This window comes from Ailuropoda melanoleuca, chromosome 7 (assembly GCF_002007445.2).
Source record: "Ailuropoda melanoleuca isolate Jingjing chromosome 7, ASM200744v2, whole genome shotgun sequence".
Lineage (NCBI taxonomy): Eukaryota > Metazoa > Chordata > Mammalia > Carnivora > Ursidae > Ailuropoda > Ailuropoda melanoleuca.
Window position 1 is genome coordinate 45,749,846 of NC_048224.1, and position 18,602 is coordinate 45,768,447.

At 47.0% G+C, this 18,602-nt stretch overlaps 1 protein-coding gene across 2 annotated transcripts in view; it reads right to left on the bottom strand.

Moving 5' to 3' along the window:
- The window catches only part of BRINP1 (BMP/retinoic acid inducible neural specific 1), a 187,206-nt gene that overhangs the window by 56,840 nt on the left and 111,764 nt on the right, over positions 1–18,602 (bottom strand). Inside the window, exons 1-3 of one of the 2 annotated variants that reach the window (XM_034664397.1) lie at positions 8,725–8,802; positions 3,301–3,470; positions 345–450 (exon numbers count right to left, since the gene is read on the bottom strand). In XM_034664397.1, coding sequence (XP_034520288.1) covers positions 345–450; positions 3,301–3,453 — 259 coding nt within the window. In that variant the 5' untranslated portion in view covers positions 3,454–3,470; positions 8,725–8,802. Of the gene's footprint in view, positions 1–344; positions 451–3,300; positions 3,471–8,724; positions 8,803–11,157; positions 11,349–18,602 lie in introns of those variants that run through there. The other variant, XM_034664395.1, reaches the window with a different exon arrangement.

Sequence of the window (18,602 nt, forward strand, 5' to 3'; positions counted from 1 at the left end):
GAAATTCTGACGGTAAGATATGAAACTTTAATATATATTAGGTCTGGAGCATCTATAAATAACACTGTTTAGACATTTTCATCAAAATAATCGGATAAAGCTCACATTTTCATACTTTATATCTGAAAACTAATTAATAATCATGAATTTAATGTCCCGTATATGTTAAAATTTTAAAAAGGCGTCAGGCATCGTAACCTGTCTTCATTTCCATATTCCTAGTTTTTATCGGTTTCTCTGTCTTTCATCTTCTTCTCCACGCTCCCGCCACATCATGCCTCCTCGAAATCCCCGGTCTCTCCTCCCCCTCCGCCCTCTGGTCCCGACTCTCCAGGGCACCCTACCTTGAAGATGCAGCTTGCTCTCCGTGCTTTGCAGAAGGACGGAACTCACAGAGTCCAGATTGTCATAGCTGTTACAGCCCAGAGGCCCGGTGCGTGTCTCTGTGACCTGGAGTGGATATCAAGGGTGACAGGTGTGAGACAGGTGCCCTTGTCAGAGACTTGTGAGACAGGGCCCCGCTGAGTCAGCCCTCAGCGGAGCAGAGCCGGCAGAGAAAGCGTCCTGGCCTGAGCCAATGGCCACTTCCCGGGCACCTTGCCTGGCCAAGGCCACACCTAGGCTATCACCAAACAGACGTCAGGGTAGCAGGGTAATCAAGTTCACAGCCTGGAGCCATTCCCCGGCTCTCGTTTCACCAGGTCACTCTACGTACGATATGAATTAACGAGCTGAAGCATACAACATATTCCAAAAGCACGTGCTTTGCAATCAGGAGAATCTGCGTCAAATGCTAACGGTGCCCTGAATTTGCTGTGTGACCTAAGGAAGTCACTCAACCTCTCTCGGCTTCCGTGACCCGAGGCTAGTAAGTCCTTTCCAGGAAAGTTGGGCGACGAGACATGATGGGTGGAAATGTCTGTCACATGGCTTACGTCCAAACACGGGCATCGGATTTCCCCAAATCTCTAGAATCAGTCACGGATACACATGCATTATTAGGCAAGACCAATAAAATTATTTTCTAAATATGTTTCATAACCTTGAAGTAAGCACGGTTTAGGATGAAGAGAGGTTCCGTATCCTTTTCGCCTTGACTTCCCACGGCTTAACACAATTATTTATTGGGTAGTTTTGAGGTTTGCGTCCGAGTATAAAGACAGCGTCAGTTGTGGCGTGACCTGTAAGACGGTCATACGACTGTCCAAATGCCAGCTGTGCCTTCCTCCAGCTGGGACACCTTGCGTCAGTAACCTTCCCTTTCTCAGCCTCAACGTCCCCATCTACAAAATCCTCTCGCCCACCACAATAGGTAAAGAGATCCTATTTTGGGAGTGGTTAGCACTTGGGAAACAGTGTATATAGATGAAGGGTTATTAAGTTTTGGTTTTTAAAGCAATTTATTCTTTTTTGGGTACACCCCCCTAATATAGCTGTTATGGAACGAGACTCAAAACTATCAATTCATTTTGCGAAGGAGATCCTGGGAAAGAAAGCTCCGGGCAGAACTTCCTCACCCGGGGTCGGCTCCTACTCTTACAATTCTAGCTGGCTGGGTCTTGAGGTGGTGTCAAGAAATGGCAAGAAAAATCCAAGTCCCAGACTGAGCGTGGAAGACATGTTGGCCTAAGGATGGCTTCTTGAGTGGCCTCTGTGCGATTTCTCTGAGAAATTCCTTGTAAGGAGGCAGGCTGCGCTTCCAGGATGCACGAAAGAAGATTATCTTCTGACAGAGCTTCGATATCTCAATTCCACCTCCCATGGGGGGGGCGGGGAGAGAACCATTTGGTGATAATGAAAACCAGGCCTTCGCTTCACTCCGACTCTGATGGCTTCATAAAGATCTGTCTCTCTGTGCCGAGTTCCCTAACAACATAATCCCCCCCAACAGAGGCGATTCTTCTTGGATAAGCTGGCTCTTTGTTTGTCGATCTGATTTATTTCTCTCTTTCCTACCTCCCTCCTCAGTAACTCACTCCCACATTTTTTTCTCTTCCCTTGGTCAATTTCTAACTCCTCTGCCTGTGTCTTCCTCCATCCACCCCCCCTTCCCTGCCCCCCACCATGCACACGTTTTCCCTAGAGATATTTTTGAATTCTTAATATAAGGGTAGGTCTGTACTTAATTCAGAAGAAATTAGATCGAAGATTGAGGAGTAGAATGCAGGTATGATCGGGTTTCAGAAAACGTGAGATGCAAAAAATCTGCACTGAAACGGTGAGAAAAATTAATCTTTTATATCAAAAATTCCTCCCTCATTCTCTTTAGAAAGGTAATCCCTGAATTTATTGCATTTAGAATAGAACCTTCTTTTTTTTTTTTTTAAAGTGTCTGTGCTCCATGGCACTGAATTGAAAGTCTAGAGCTGCTCTACTCAACGTGGTTATTTAAATGAAAATTAATTAAGATGAAATAAACTTATAAACTTAGGTCCTCGGTAGCCACATTTCAAGTGCTCCATAACCCCACAAGACTAATGGCTGCTGTCTCGGCCACGATATAGGGCGCGTCCACCATCTTGGAAGGGTAGATTGTGTATTGTTGGTGCAAAGGAGTATGGGTCAGCCCATGACTGCCCTATTTTGTAAATAAAACTTTACTGGCACACAGTCATGCCCACTTGTTTGCATACTGTCCGCGGCTGATATTTGTGTTACAGCTGCGGAGTTGAGTTATGGCAAACTTGACCATATGACCTGCAAAGCCCCAAATTTTTATTATCTGGCCTTGACAGAAATAGCTGACCTCTGGTCCAGTGAGTAGAATTCTAGTCCCTGTTAGGTACTCCAGCTGTCTAACCCTGAACAAAAAAGTCTTTAGCTCTTGGACCTTAGTTTTCCCATCTGTAAAATGGGGGGGGGTGAGTAATGGGATGGAAAACACAAGTGTTTAACAAATTACTGATCTAGGCATCAGCAATCTGCCTCTTGCTAGCTCTAGATCCTTGCAAAAATCATTTACCAGCTGTAGCCTCAGCTTTTTTGGACCTGGAAAGGGAACCTAAAAAATGATCCACACAGGAGAACTTGGAGAGTGAATGAGAGGATTGTTGATAATTACGCCACGACCATAGCCAGGGCTGCCCCAGCAAATCGGCACACGTGGTCACCCTAACGGCAGTGCTCATGATCTTACAGGGCCTTTGACCACATCAATCAGTGGCTGGCAGGGGGCATTGTCAGCGTTAGCTCCATGGATATGAAACCGGGGATTGTGTCTGCCCATCGGCTTTCAGAATACCTGACACGTGCAGTATAGCTGTCTTAAGAACCTTCCACCCAATCCACCCTCAAGCCAACCTTGATTGCTCCAGTCGATATCTGGATCTCATGGAGCCTCCTCATGGTGCCGTCACGGTCGACAAAGTAGGATGACGCGAGCTGGTGCAGAGCTTCAACACTTTGAGTGGCATTCCCTGACTTCCTGTCAAGGCGACTTTTGTCCATGTACATGGTCAAGGCCTCCTCCCCTGCATGGAAAAGGAAAGAAGTTCAGGGAGCCTATCGAGCTTTGGGGTGGGAGAAAGGCTCCAGGGCCTGGCTGCTGACCATAGCCTTGACCTTCCCACGAATTTTGCCCCAATTCCCTTCTGCCTCTGAAAATCAAGAGCATGGTGAAAGAGGAAAGTCCAGAAGTGGCTGTAAGCACCAAGTTCTAGGGGGACAAGGATCATGGAAAGACTCTCAGTTGTCAAGGCTGACCTTTACCAATCCACCACGTAGTTCTCACCAGCGTCAATGCAACACAGCCCACCTCCTCTCCTTGAGGCTGCATCTCTCCCCCTGTAATATGATGGATTTGCCCTGGACACTCCTTTCCTCCTCCTGTTTTCTCCTCCTCATCCAGTTTCCCCCTCCTCTCTGCACCCTCCTTTCCTATTCTCTCCTTCTTTCCTCTTTCCCTTTCTCTCCTTCTCCTGCTGTTGCCCCTTCTTAGACAGACAGATGGATGGACAGATGAATGGATGGATGGCTAAAGAGGGAGATAAGATGAGAGAGAGAAAGAGAGAGAGAAGGGAGACATTCTTTAAAGACAGGTACAGATAAGGAAAACTGGGTGCCTAAAAGAGGGAAAAAATGATTTGTCAGATGAGTGAAGTCAGACACCGTCTACATTGACCAGTGCCCAATCCCTTGCACAAAGCCCAGGGCCTGGCAGATAGTAGATAGTAAACAGTTAATACATCAATGTTTTGTAGTTCAATCAATAGATACTCTCATTACCTACAAAAGCCAGGCACTGTGGTTCTGCGAGCACAATGCACAGACAGAAAACTGCATCTGGCGGAGAGAGGAAGTGAGAAGAAAGTCAGGTATAGGGAGGGAGATTAGAGAGGAAGAAGGAGAGAGGGGCTGGAGAAACAGAGAACAAGAGATGAATGCAGAGACTCATATATTTTATTCCATTAAGTTTTCCTTCGTAACACGTGTTAGATTACTAACAATACTAGCTTCTGGTCCCTTTCATTTGGGATAATAAGATGTTTCATCAGAACTTCAGAAAGGGAGGTCCAGAAATGCCTACTAAACAGATGTGACCCTTATATGTCTGGTTTCACCTTCTATTAACTGTGAACTTAGGGATATTTCTTAACCTCTCTGTTCCTCAGTTTATTCGTTAACAAAATTAGGGGAAGACTGGCACCTACTCCATCAGTGATTCAGAAGAAAAAATTAATGATACTTGTCAAGTCCTTGCAGCACGGTCGGGTTCTCTGTCGTCATCACACTCGCTTCAAGCCATAGTGAAAAGCGGTCCCTAGAGCAGGACTGCCTGGTCCACACCAGCTGTACGAACAGTCCCTCACCCTTCCCACACTTCCATTTCTCCAGGTGCAAAACTGGGGGCAGGGTTGTCATGGGATTAAATTAGCCAACTGCAGAAAAGTACCCTGAACCCCGCCTGCCACGTACACCGGAGTGTTAATGACCATTACGTGATTACTGTAAAATCTCTCTAGACAGAGATTTATCCTTCTGTCTACTCAACCCAAGAGAATAGGAAAATCAGAGAAAAATGTTGTCAATATTTTCTGAGGACAAAAGTCTGATCTTTAAGATGACCAAAATTTCTTTAGAACGCTGATTACTTTTTGAGTTGAAGAAAAAAAAAAAAAACACAATTTGCTTTCGGGAGACTAGTGATTATCCTAGGCAGGGCGCACAGCCCTGACCCACAGACTAATTCCTGGGACTCCGATCCCTCCATGACTGCTTCTAGAACTCAGTTCCATTGCTGTTCAGTTTAACACATGTAACCTCCAGTCTGTCTGTTCACTGCCATCTCCCCCCATTGAGTTCCAGCCAAACCATTCCTTCTGTCTCCATGATTTATTCTTGCTGATTTTCCTCTCCCGGACTCTCCTCAAACGCTTCTCTCTGCTGAGAATGCCTTCTGTCCCTCTGCTATCTGACCATTGAATTCCTATCCAGCTTTTCTCACTTTCTCTTACCCTTCCTCCGCTGTCCTTGACCTGGCATACTCCTACACACTCTTCAGAACCCAGTGAGCCACCATCTTTCTGGTGAGCTTCCCCAACCATGCCCTCACCCCGAGAGAGATGTAATCACCTTCACTCTATGACTCTTTACCTTGTCCATTCAATTTAGCTCTGCACACATGCGTTGAGGCGTTTGGCAGGCACTGGGGTGACAAATGGATAACATATTGTCCCTGTTTTAGAGTCACTGAGTGACTACAATCATGCTGTCTAAGACGAGAGCCACCCGTCAAGTGTGGCTCTCGGGCGCTTGAAATGTGGCTAGTTGTAACCACATAGGTGTAAACTACATGGTAGATTTCCAACATCTGAAAAGTTTAAAATTATATAAAATACTTCATTAATAGTTTATCCTATTGATTACACATGGAAATGCTAATATTTAGAATATACAATGTTAAATAAAATATATTGTTAACATTGAGTCTCCCCTTTTTCTTCTTACTTTTAAAGATGTGGCTGTGAGAAAAATCTAAAACGGCATATGGGGCTCACACTTCCATATCTAGCGGACAGGGCTAGCGGAGGGAGACAGAGACGCGAGCGGGGCATTTCAGTTTACCAGGCGGATAGCAAAGGGAGAAGGATACAGAGAGTGGAACGAAGCCCAGGAGAAGGCTGCCTGCATCCCCCCTGGGAATGTGGACTGCAAGGCACTGATGCTCTGGTCTTTCCAGCTTCACTCCCCGGACGCTCTACGCTCGATCCTGCATAAGCGCGCCCTGTTTTCTCATGGGGGGGGGGCTCTTCTTTTCGTTTCTTTTTTTTCCCCCCTCCTAACTTCTACTCCTCCCTCAGATCTCTCCTAAGACAACACCTCCTCCAAGAAGCCTTCCCGGAATCCCCCACTCTTTACTTAAACTAGATCAAGAGCTCTAACTACGTGCTCCCTGTCTCTTTCACTTCTCCAATGCACTACCTCCCACATTTCCTGGTGATCGCTTGCTTAATAGCCCAGCTCCCTCGCTAGAGGAGAATCACTGGGAGGTCAGGGAGGAGGTAAGAGGCCTTCCTCATTCCACTTTCATGTGCTTTGCAAATGATCAGAGTATTTGTGGATGAATGAATATATATGGAAGTCAACCGAATCTACGGTGTTCATTGAGCGACATATCTGCTTCAAGAACTAGAATGAAATGTCCCGATGAGAAGATTCATCATCATCAAAATTAACCTTTGGGTCCCACACGCCTAGATGTGAGTTCAGAGTAAGACACTCATGTTTGCACTTTCCTGTGAAGTCTCACTGGTAATGCAGAAGGACGTGATCTTCCGTCCTTCAGAATCCATAGTGACCTGAATAGATTTGGCCTAGAAAGGACTCTCTATACAATTAGACAAAGAATTCCAGGAGGGTGGGTGATGGCCTGGGGGAGCAAGGAGTCTATGGATTCATTTGTAATGTTCCCGACGCTTCACCTAGGTCAGAAGAAGAAGACGTGTTCAGTTATCGTGGGATGGATGAATGGATAGATGAAAGGATGGATGGGTGGATGGATGGGTGGATGGATGGGTGGACAGACGATTGAATGGCTAGATGAACAGATAGATGGGTGGAGGGGCAAATGATTCGGTATGTGGATATGCTAGAAGTTACAGCCAGGAGGCAGAGGAAATAAATATTCCAAGTGTCAGCGCAGGCTCTCCGTGGGGCCCGAGGAAGAGAAGGTGGAACAGGCATAGCTCCCTTTGGACTGAAAACTGGCAGAAGCAAGCCTTAGATCAAGAGGGGTTAATGGGCTTCTTGCTGCATTATTAAGACTTAATTTCTTGTTTATTAAGAGAATGTTCTGTTTAGAGTTGCTTTCCCATTTGGGCATTCCTGCAAATTGCCTCTTCACCCCACATAGGCCTTTCCTCCATCTCTCTGTCCTCCAGGGGATTCGCCTCTCTCTCTGCACCACTTCTTTCGGAGGGGAACAAAGTGGGACACAGGGGATGGGGATGAGGTGGGAGCCTATCATTGTACCTTGTGAGTGTAGAGGGGCTATTGCTCCTGGGTGGGGGAGAGGGATGCCCGGATTTGGGGGTCCCCGGAGTATCCCTCCTCCCTCCATTCTGGGCTCCTGTGACTTTATTCTCAGCCTTTCTCTTAGCCCAAGGGAGCTTTCCCAAAATGCAGGGTGGGGAATAATGAATATACACACAAATGTACACACAAGCACAAAAACGTAAGCCCTCGCGCATAAACAGACATTCGTGTAATTTACACGCATTCATACATGTGCAATCTCACATATACACATATATTGTGCATCCAATCTATATGCAGGAGTCCTGTGTGTGTGCACGAGGGCGCTGCAGATGTACGTACGTCTGCATACAGATGAACTCACGTCCAGGTCTAGGGAGACGTCTGCGCACATCTGTCTGCGAGGTAGGCACACAGTCTCGTGCGTGCCATTTCAATCATGCATATCGCACAGACACCCAGGCTCCAAGGTGCTTTTGGAGGGACGGAGGGAAACTGCTATCCCTGTATTCCTGTGTGTCATTCTAGACCCCCGATTCTTCCCTTACCACCTTCCATGAGAAAAGTCATTCATATCAAGTCCATTATGAATTCAATCAATTTCACCAAAAACTTGAGGCGCCCATGGAGTTGGCATGTGTCGGCCCTCCGGCTGGCTTCACTTCCTCTTTCTCACTGCCTTTCCTTCCTCTTCTCTCTCCCTCAGGAGCCAAATAAATGCATTCACTTGTCCTCCATGTGACAGTTGAGGATCGTGTTTTGTTGTTGGAGCATGCCCTTAGGAACTCACCTGACACCTCGAACAGCTTATCAGAGTGTTTCTTCTAAATGAACATGGTGTTCTTCTTAGGAAAAATTACAGAGAGTAACACTGCCTGCACCTTCTTGTATTTAGGCAGGAAAACGGATATCTAGATGGGCAAGTGAATTTCTCAATGTCTCCTCTTCACCTAGTGAGTGGTAGGAATGGGCTTGAATCCCAAATCCCCAAGCTCCTTAGCCCCACGAAATTACAATAATTATAGTAAGACTACTAAACGCCACCAACGATAGCAACAATCTAGTGTCAAACACTGTGCTCAGCACGTTTAAAGCCTCATCTTATTTAATTGTCATAATATGCACATCTGTTTATAAAAGAGGAAACCAAGGCTTAGAGTAGGTGCCCCAAAACCAGCGTGGACCAGGAGACAGGACTGGAACCAAGGCAGGTGAACTCCATTGCCTGCCCTTCCATTCACTACAACTTACCCCTTTCCTCCCCTCCCCTTGCATGAGCAGGCTCTCAAGAAACATTTTTCCAGGGGCGCCTGGGTGGCTCAGTCGTCCAGCGTCTGCCTTCGGCATGGGGCTGATTCCGGAGTCCTGGGATCGAGCCCTGCATCGGGCTCCCTGCGCTGCTGGGAGCCTGCTTCTTCCTCTCCCACTCCCCCTGCTTGTGTTCCCTCTCTCGCTGGTTGTCTCTATCTCCGTCAATAAACGAATAAAATCTTTAAAAAAAATTTTTTTTCCATGAATGAGTGAGTGAAAACATGACGTAAGAAGGACCTCATGCAGGGTCTGTCTGGCACATTGTGTTCAATCAACAGTAAATCTCTTCCCCTTCCTGCTCCCCACTCCTGCATGTTGAGGACTGAGGGAACATTTAGGGCCTGCTGTCCAACACTGGAACTCGATCCAAAGCTCTGCATATTTTAAAATGTTGTGCTGTAAAAACAGAAGGGGAACAAGGCTCTGTGAATAATTCACCACTCCGCCTTGGAGAAATTAAAAATATATTTCACAGCCAAGAAAGGGCTTTATTATTTGGGATTTCCAGGGACTCGGACAGAATGCAGTTTCTAATTGAAGAATGGAATTGGTCTCAATATATTTTTCTTCTTTCTTTTTTTTTTTTGGTATTTAAGTGAGATGGGAGGTGAAGAAGTTCAAAGAAAAAGGGGGGCAGGTTAATGAAATGCCCAATGTGGAACTGATTCCGTCTTCACTTTACAGTAGAATAGAACGTATACTACACAGGTTAACATTCCAAGTCCTATTTAACTTAATATTTGACTAACAATAGGCAACAAATACACACTGGTTGGTTGATTTTGGGGGGGGGGTGTTGGGAGCCGGAAGGGTGAATAAGTTGGTTAAAGAGATAACTGAAGTTGAGTCAAAAAAAAAAAAAATGTAGGCTCTGTGGACAGAAAACCCGAAGTTAAAAACTTAGGATAAACTGCGTTTTGTTTTGTTTTGTTTAAATAAATAGAACATAAAAAGCAAAAACAAAAGAAACCCTTAGTTTTGTCACCTGCTAGCCCTACCTCTCCTGGCTGCCAGCTTCCTTAGCTAGACAACGGAGATAACTGGACTTAACTTGCATATTTTAAGGACCATGGGCAATGGGCGAGGCCTACTGTGGGCAAAAAATAAATACTGGCTTTTTTTTTTTTTTTTAAGATTTTATTTATTTATTTGACAGAGATAGAGACAGCCAGTGAGAGAGGAAACACAAGCAGGGGGAGTGGGAGAGGAAGAAGCAGGCTCATAGCAGAGGAGCCTGATGTGGGGCTCGATCCCACAACGCCGGGATCACGCCCTGAGCCGAAGGCAGACGCTTAACCGCTGTGCCACCCAGGCGCCCCTGGCTTTTCTTATTATGAAGATGGATGAATTTGTCCAACCTGCTTCTCCCTGGACGTTCCCCACATCGTCAAATTCCTAATCTGGGCTTCCTCAAAATGTATATGGCATGCTCAGCCGCCTGGTGCCTGGCCGACTCCTGCGAGTTAAAGAGCTCCTTCCTCCACACCCCTCTGCTGAAGGAGACGATCGAATGTGATAATCATACCTCCGTCCACCCGCCCTGTCTCCGTCAAGACACCAGTCTTGTTTCGCCAGCAAGGGCCAAATCTAAACACATTCCAGTAGCTCTCTGAGCAGGAGGCTTGGGGCTCCACCACCGAGAGGTGGTCTCAAAATTTAGTGGCCTTGGTCACTGCGGAAGAAAACTGATGTCCACGAGATTTAGCCCATAATGTAAAATAATGCATGTAGGCAAAAACCAGAATCATCAAAATACGTTAGTTTCTACCATAACCCCCTTTCTAAAAAATGTATTCCCTCCCTTTTATTCTCTCCTCCTCTCCCGACTCCCTCGAAGATTGGTTGGACTTAATGGGGAGGGGTGGGTAAGGCTAAGCGGGGCACAGCAATTAGTCAGCTTTCCTATTAACCTCCTCCCAGCCCATATAAGATACAAATAATACCCTCCTTGTAAAATGGTAACCTCAAGTTATCAGTCCCTCAAGCAGGCTTCCATAAACAAAGGCAATTCTCTAAACAGCCTCTGAAGCTTAATTATTTCCCCAGATTAGACCGCATTCCCAAGGAACTAATACAATAATCAGATTAAGCATCCCTGACGAATTGAGCTAATTCCAAGGTGAAGCCGCAAAAGTTAGTACTTCCGCAAAAGTTACTAAACTCGAGTTAGATGGTCCCAGAGAAGGGAACCAAGTGCTCTGATGTGACCCCCAGCCACCAAGATGGTTTGGCTTATGTGGTGATATATGCTTTTGAGTGACATACAGTGAAAGAGATATTCGTTTGGCTTTGTTACCCTAGGATAGCCCACCGTCCCTTCCCACCCAGGCCCACAGGCATGACAAGACTCTGGCCTAGTGGCTGCTGACCTACCTCCCAAGGTGGCAGAGATCAGGAGGTGGGTGCCGTACTTTTTGATGATGGTATCGATGAACTGCTGAGTGGTGGGTCTCCTGCCAAGCAGGCGAATGCTCCTTTGAAACTCTGGCATGAGGGGTACCGGATGGCGGACCAGGTCTCTCCTCTCGATGGCTGTGTTCCTCACCTTCCAACGGGCAAACTCCCTGGGTAAGAGAGAGGAGCAAGATGCCTCAACTTACCACTTCGACCCCCGAGGCAGAGTCCACCCAACCATCCCATCCAGGCATCTCTCCTCAAGGTGAGGGAGTGACAACGATTATTTTTACTATTTGTCTAGTGATCTGGAGCCTTCAATTCTCTTCAGCCAACAGATATTAGCTGACCACTGTTCTCCTCACTGGGATACTGTGGAGAGCCAGACAGACCCAGTCACGTTCTCATGCTGCTTACGGAGTGTCAGGAAACAAAAGTCATGGTCGCCTACAGTGAATGATACCCCAGTGATGGCATCTTCTCTGGTACAAGGCACCTGTTCCAGGGTAGGAGTCCTAAGAATGCCAGCTGGGGGAATATACAGATGAGTGGATGGAAGGATGGAAGGAAGCAAGGGAGGAAGAGAGGGAGCCGAAGAAGGTTGTTCACAGCGGGGAAGACCCCAGGCACAAAGCAAGTGGAGACCGGCTCTAGAACAATTCGAAAATCAAATAATTAGCCCAGAGCCTGTGTGATTCGCAATTTTAACATGCACTCAGTGAGCATTTACCAGTTGGAAAAAAAACAAATCTACGTCGTGAAGACCATGTGGGAGAATTTCCATTCTTCCCTTTCACTGACGATGGAAGAGATCAAGACCGAAGACCTTCCGCCTGGGAGTCCAGCTCAGGATGTCACACTGCCTCTTGCCAACTACACGGTACCAACCTGGGCAAAGCTTGTCACTTCTCTGGACTTCTCTCTCCTTATCTAGAAAATCCAATTAATATTATCTCCTTCTTTAGGCTGGTGCACAGATTACATGAAACATCGGGTGTGAGAACACCTTTGGAAACTGCCAGGTACTAATCCAATGTGAAAGAGAGTTTTATAACTTTATATCCTCACAAATTCCCAGACATGAAAATCATTAAAGGTTCCTGGGCGATGAGCAAGGAGCATGCAAACCGAATACGAGTAGAAATTCAAAGGGCCTTGGTTCAGGCTGCTTTTGCTTTAATAATGACCTCTGTTCCTACCAAAGATGAAACTCCTACAACACCCAGCTCTCCATTCTGCCTGAATTACAAGCCCCAAGACCCTTGAGCAAAACAGACTAGCCAAGAGGACGGGAAGGTCAGCCTCGATAAATGATGGGAACCAGAGTTTAATGAAAAGGTCTCCCTCTCCTGCCACAAGATGGGAGAGACGAATGAAGGCAGGGGCACAGAGCAAGGAGAAGCAGAACAGGGGGTGGGGATCACCCCGGAATATGCCCCTGTAATTCAGCAGGGGAGTCTGACCCCTGATGCAGGGAACATAGACCTGAAAAAATGCTTTCATACTGGAATACATTTCCAAGCCTCAGAGCTTACGGTCTGTGTCTGCTTATGGAATCTCTGTTCATAATTCTTAACACTGTTGAAATTCTAAATAAAGTCAGCTCAGGACCTTGCACATCATAGGTACTTAGTCAGCCACACTCAGTGAACCCTTGCAGGCAGCACCTAGCGAGTGCAAACGATGGTCTATGGGAGGGGGGTGGACGCTTCCAGGCCCACGTCCTTAGGAAGCTCACAGTCCAGCAGGAAAGACGAGATGTTTCCAGTCTGTTGTCGATCCAAGACGACAGGACACAGAAGAGCCCAGACTTCTCAGGTCTCTAGGGGAAGCTTCAGAGAAGAGGTCAGAGCTGAACTATAGTTCTGAAGTCCACGTGGGCTTTATGTGGTGGAGAACAACTCTTCCCATGGAAGAAAGGGCAGGAGCAGAGCAGGTGGGGGGATGGACCATGAGATCCGAGAAGAGCCAAACAGGAGAGGAGGGGCTTGAGGAAGCAAGTGGGACAGAGGGAGGGGACTTGAGAGCCAGCAGAAGCTTGTGACATGACTCCCAGGACCCCCACACCATGGTGTTCACACCCTTGTGTAACCAGTCCTCTCCACTTGAGTGTGGGCAGGAAGGGACCCAGCGACTTGCTGCTAATGGATGAAATGTGAAAGCGATGGAAAGTTCTTTCCAGGATTCAGTTACAAAAGATTTCAACTTCTGTTTTGCCTGCCTGGTGTGTGTGTGTGTGTGTCTCTCTCTCTCAATCTCTCTCTCGTTCGCTCTGCCTCTCTCTCTGCCATGGTATGAGATGCTCTACAGAGAGATCCCCATGGCCAGGATCCAAGGGGAGCCTCCAGCCAGCAGCTTCTGAGCAACTGGGACCTCGGAAGGACCTGAGTCCTAATAGTAACCACACAGGTGAGGTGGGAGCCAGACCCTTCCCAGCTGACCTTGAATCCAATAACCACAGCCTGGAGAGAGCCAGGACACCCAGCGAAGCCACACCCAGCTGCCAGGCCACAGAAACTGTGAGCTAATAAATACTGTTGTATTAAGCCACTAAGTTACGGGGCTAATTTGCTACTCAGCAAGAGATGACCAATAGAAGGCAATGAAGATCATCAGCTGTTTCTGAGTAAAAGAGTCTTACCTCAACAGCTTATCCCTGAAATTTATAAAATTACACATAAACATAATTAGGAAACTCTATATGTGCATAGAAAATACGCATACTTCACTGTAACAGACAAATATATATAATCACTTGGATTTATAACTTATGACCTTGGATAATTAATTATTTTTTCATGTGACTATGGCTACATTCCTCAAAACTAAGGTGCGTTTACACACAGAGCAGTCAAGTCATGGGTCAAAAGTCACACAGCTAGGTATCTAGTGGTAGGGCTGGGAGTAGAAAACTGGTATCCTGATTCTTATATCAGTCTTTTAACATAGAAGGGGAGAAGTAAAATGTAAAAGCCGTAGAACCAGGTAATGCCACCCCCACCATCAAATTACAAGCCCAAGACTCAATTCTTTCCCTCCCTCCTTCTTCCCCCTCCCTCCTTTCCTTCCTTCCTCTTTCTTTTTTTCCACAGCCTATACAGTCTTTCCAATGCTCCCCAGATGCCCAGCCAGGGCCTGCCATCAAGGATGCTTCCTTGAAGACATTAGGGGGGCAGCTGATGCTGGGTCCCCAGCTCCTTCCTCACAGGATGGCCCCTAGGTGGGGGGATGCACTGACCTGCTAAGCACACAGCCAGGGACTAGGGAAGAGTTCAGTAGCTGTGTGTGTGTGTGTGTGTGTGTGTGTGTGTGTCTGAGATTAGGAAGCACTGACTCCGTGCCAGGCACCTGCCAGGTCCCACCTGCCTTTCAGCATCACAGGGCTCCTGATACTAAGGAAGTCTTCCATCTTCCTGGCCAAAAGTGCATGTTTAGGAAAGCTATGAAACCATGCCGTGCTATTCGCAATGGTAATTTTAGTCAAAGAAAGAGTCCCTGCCCCAGTCTGCAAGAACGGCAGGGGTGGGAGTGGGGGTGGCAAAGAATTTTCTTGTACCAGTTCCATCTTGACGGGAAGATAGGACTTGGCCAAAGAGAGGGAGAGGGTGTTTCGGGAAGAATGAGCTCCATGTGCACAAATGGAGGATAAGGCAGTTGGAGAGAGAGGGGTGTGTGTGTGCCGTGTGTGTGCATGTGTGAGAGAGATGAAAATGATAAGAGGTAAAGACAGAGAGGTTGTCGGTGACCCCATGATGAAGGGCCTTGTGTGCCTAACCACATTACTCGATTTCAGTCTCTAAACTCTGTTCTGAGCGGCCAACAATCCAGACTAAAAATGTGCAAAGAATGAATTCATGTGACTTTGTGGCCATCGTAGGGAGGCTGGAGCAAAGAGTAAGAGTTACAGGATTCTAAAATACTGTGCTGTTTATCGAAGTCCCCTAAGTAAAAGGGCTTCCCAGCACTTAGGCCTATTCAGAAGGAGATTTAAACAACAGTGGAGCTGAAACAGTTGACCTCCGTTTTCAAAATTTGGGCACCTACTGTTTTTCTAGGTCGGAGGATATAGCAGCAAACAAATGAGCTGATATCAAGGAGGTTGAACTGCGGTGAGAACGCACCGATCACTAACCAGCTGGAGGGGGAGAAGTGCTGTGAAGACAAATAAAATGGAGGAAGGCGATCGGGATGCCCAGGGGTAGGGTGAGGGTGCGGTTACAGAGATGGCCTTCTTGATTGGAAGATAGGAAAGGAGACACCTGAAGGAAATAAGGAAGAGAACACGGGGCCACCGGTGGAAGGCTGTCCAGGAAGAAGGAAGAGCAGGTGCAAAGGTCCCGAGGTAGGACTGTTTGCCAGATTTGGGGAACATCAAGGAGGCAGTCCTAGATGAGCATATAAGTAGAGGAGATGAGATAAAAGGAAGGGTGGGAAGAAAAAACTAACATTAAAAATGTAGGTTGGAGTGGGCATGGATCTTGAAAAGCTATATTGGGTTTGGTAAAGACGTCCTATTTTTAAATTCCAAGCAATGCGTACAATCAAAGAAGGTTTTCAGCAATGACACAATCCATGTGCTACAAAAGGAGCCAGAGAGTCTGTCACAGCCACTCAACTGCATCCTTGCAGTGTGAGCAGCCGAGACAATACATAAACGTGGGGGTCTAGCTGCATTCCAATAAAATTTTATTTATAAAAGCAGGTGATGGGCCGGATTTGTACTCCCCACAGGGAGTACGGCCCCTGTTCTGACGGCATCACTATGACTCCTTTTGTAGAGTCATCAAATCCAACTCACTCAACTCATGGGTGGGAAAACTAAATTTCAGAGGCATTAAGTTATTTGCCCAAGATCACAGAGCAAATGACTTGCAGGGCTGAAACTAGAGTCCAGGGCTCATGACTCCAAGCGCAGTGCTCTTTCCACTGCAATAAGCCACCTTAAAAAGAGAGAGAAAAGAGAGGAAAGTGAGAAAGCGTTGCTTGTCATGTTGTCTAACTGCTCTGCTGGCCCAGGAACAATTTCATGTAAGTTCTCAGTGAATTGAGCACAACATAAAATACATCTTTCCTTCTGAGCCCACAGAGCAAGCAAATTCCCCTTGGAGGGGAAGGCAGCGCTCACAATGGCACAGAATCTGTGGAATACGCTTATGCCCAATTAAGCATCTCAGCAGGGCAGGCAAACCAATTAGACTGAGATTAAAAAAGGACCCTGGATGGAAGGCACGGGGTGGCTGCAGCAAGGCCCGTCCCACTGGGGGAGCAGGAGGTGGGAGGGCGGGTGACAGCACGGGCAGGGGTGGAGAAGACCGAGGCCAGCGCTGCAGATCTGAGACGAGGCTAGAGAGAAAACCATAGGCCAAGGCTCTCTCATCAGAGACAAGCATTGCCTTTCTGGGACTCCTCCCACATCCTGTCCTCCTTACTACCCTCTGTTCCCCTACACACACACACACACACACACACACACTCGGATGCACACACTGAGGACAAAAGGCTGTGCAGCAGGCAGGAGACCCTGCTCTGTGCCCTTGGGAAGCTATTGAGTCTCCTGGAAAATAAGCTGATTGTATTAGATGATCTTCAGCCCTACATCTCTCAGCCTGGGCGCTGGAGGTGGAAATCCTGAATTAAAACCTGACTCTGCCAGCAGTTAGCTGTGAAATTGTGAACGAGTTTGCTTACACTCTATGAAGCGTAGGTGTCATCCAGGGGAAGGACATCTCCCATACAGGGCTAGGTCCAGCACCGTATTAAATCCTGAGGCACAGCACTTAGAAGGAACCCTCCATAAACTAAGTTATTGTCCATGTTGTCAGAGTTGTTCTGGTTCTGGGAGAGGCTCCGGTGGGAAGCTGGGTGACAGTGAGGAGACGGTGGGGTGGGAAGAGGGGAGGAAACACTCACGCTCTTTTTAAAGTTACCAGTAGGAAGCACTTCTGGGATAGGTGAGATCTGATCCTTGAGAAGTCTGTTAGAGGCGGTGAGTCTGAATTTAAGAAAGGGACCAGCAGTTTATAAGCCACTGTGAAGCAGGCAGGCAGTTTCCTTACACCAGCGATGAAGACTGAAACCAGGCCATCTCACCCCATTGTGCTGAGAGGTCGATGAACCCATGATCAGAAAATTCATCATCAATCACGACGGCATGGACAGTTGTTAGACACTTAGCCGACTGAGCCACCCAGGCGCCCCTTGTTTTTGTTTGTTTTGTTTTGTTTTTACTTGAATCTGATTTCATAGCAGAAATAGTGGGAGGAGGTCATTTTCAAAAACACACACCATATAGACTTCAAAATACAGAAAAATGGAAAAGTAAAGGGAAGAAAGTATTTTATTTGCAAGTTTGTGTTAAAATTTGCACACAAACTTAACTCTACAGGGTCCTGAACACCTGATAGAGGTGGACTACACTGGTCTCTGAGCTTCCTGGCAGCCAAAGGAAAAAGGGATTCATAGCCAAAAAAGCCAGACAGTCAAGAAGGTAACAGAGCAGTTGTTCAAAGTTGTGAAAGAACACACACTTCCTAGAGGCTACAATAAGACACAAACATCTCACAAGGTTTCTCATAAAGAGGTGGATGTAGCCGAAGCTGGTTGGTGATAAACCGAGGCTTGGTTGGCTCCGGGCAGCCAAGTGCATTTGCCAGAAACATCATTCAGTCAAGCAATTCCATGAGAGTCAAGCATGTTACAGTCTACATATGTGGCTTTCTAGTGTTTTGACTAAATCCAGGGTTACATTTTAGAATGTTCTACAGACACTGTACCCCAATAAATGTTGGCAGATAGCATAACTGATTAGGGTGTTTATCCCTGGATGGCTAATCCCCTTGGCTGCCCTAACTCATCATTTGGAAGTCGAATAGAAACAAGGCTCTGAGTTTCTGTGTGGCGGGAGGTGGAGGGATCCGGGGACCACCGTTAGCAGCAAATTTTCCCCAGGGGCGAACAAGGAGAACTGCGGAGGTGGAGAGTGAAGAGAAGAAGTCACTGAACCAGAGAGAGAGAGAGAGGGAGGGAGGGAGCGAGCACGAGCGCATTTCTCTTGCCTGCTGCTCCCAGTCTCTCCCCACGTGCTCCCCAGCCACCTCAGGGGAAGGTGGAACCAAGGGCATCTATGAAATGGAAAGGATGCCTCTTAACAACTAGGGTGTTGCAGACAAATCCTCCGTCGTCTCCACGCCCCAGAATGGAAGCGAGGGGCAGGTGAGGAATCGGGGCATTAAGTGGATCTCCGGGGCAATTCAGTGCCAGAGGGGCGAGGAAAGCAAGAGCAGGATAAAACTCGCCGGAAACATGACTGCGAACAGGTTCATTTTAATTATAAGACACCGACTTAACTGTGGAGAATAAAATAATCCTTGCTTACAATGTGTACATAAGCCTTTCTGCTTTCCAAATGTGTTCACCTAAGTAAT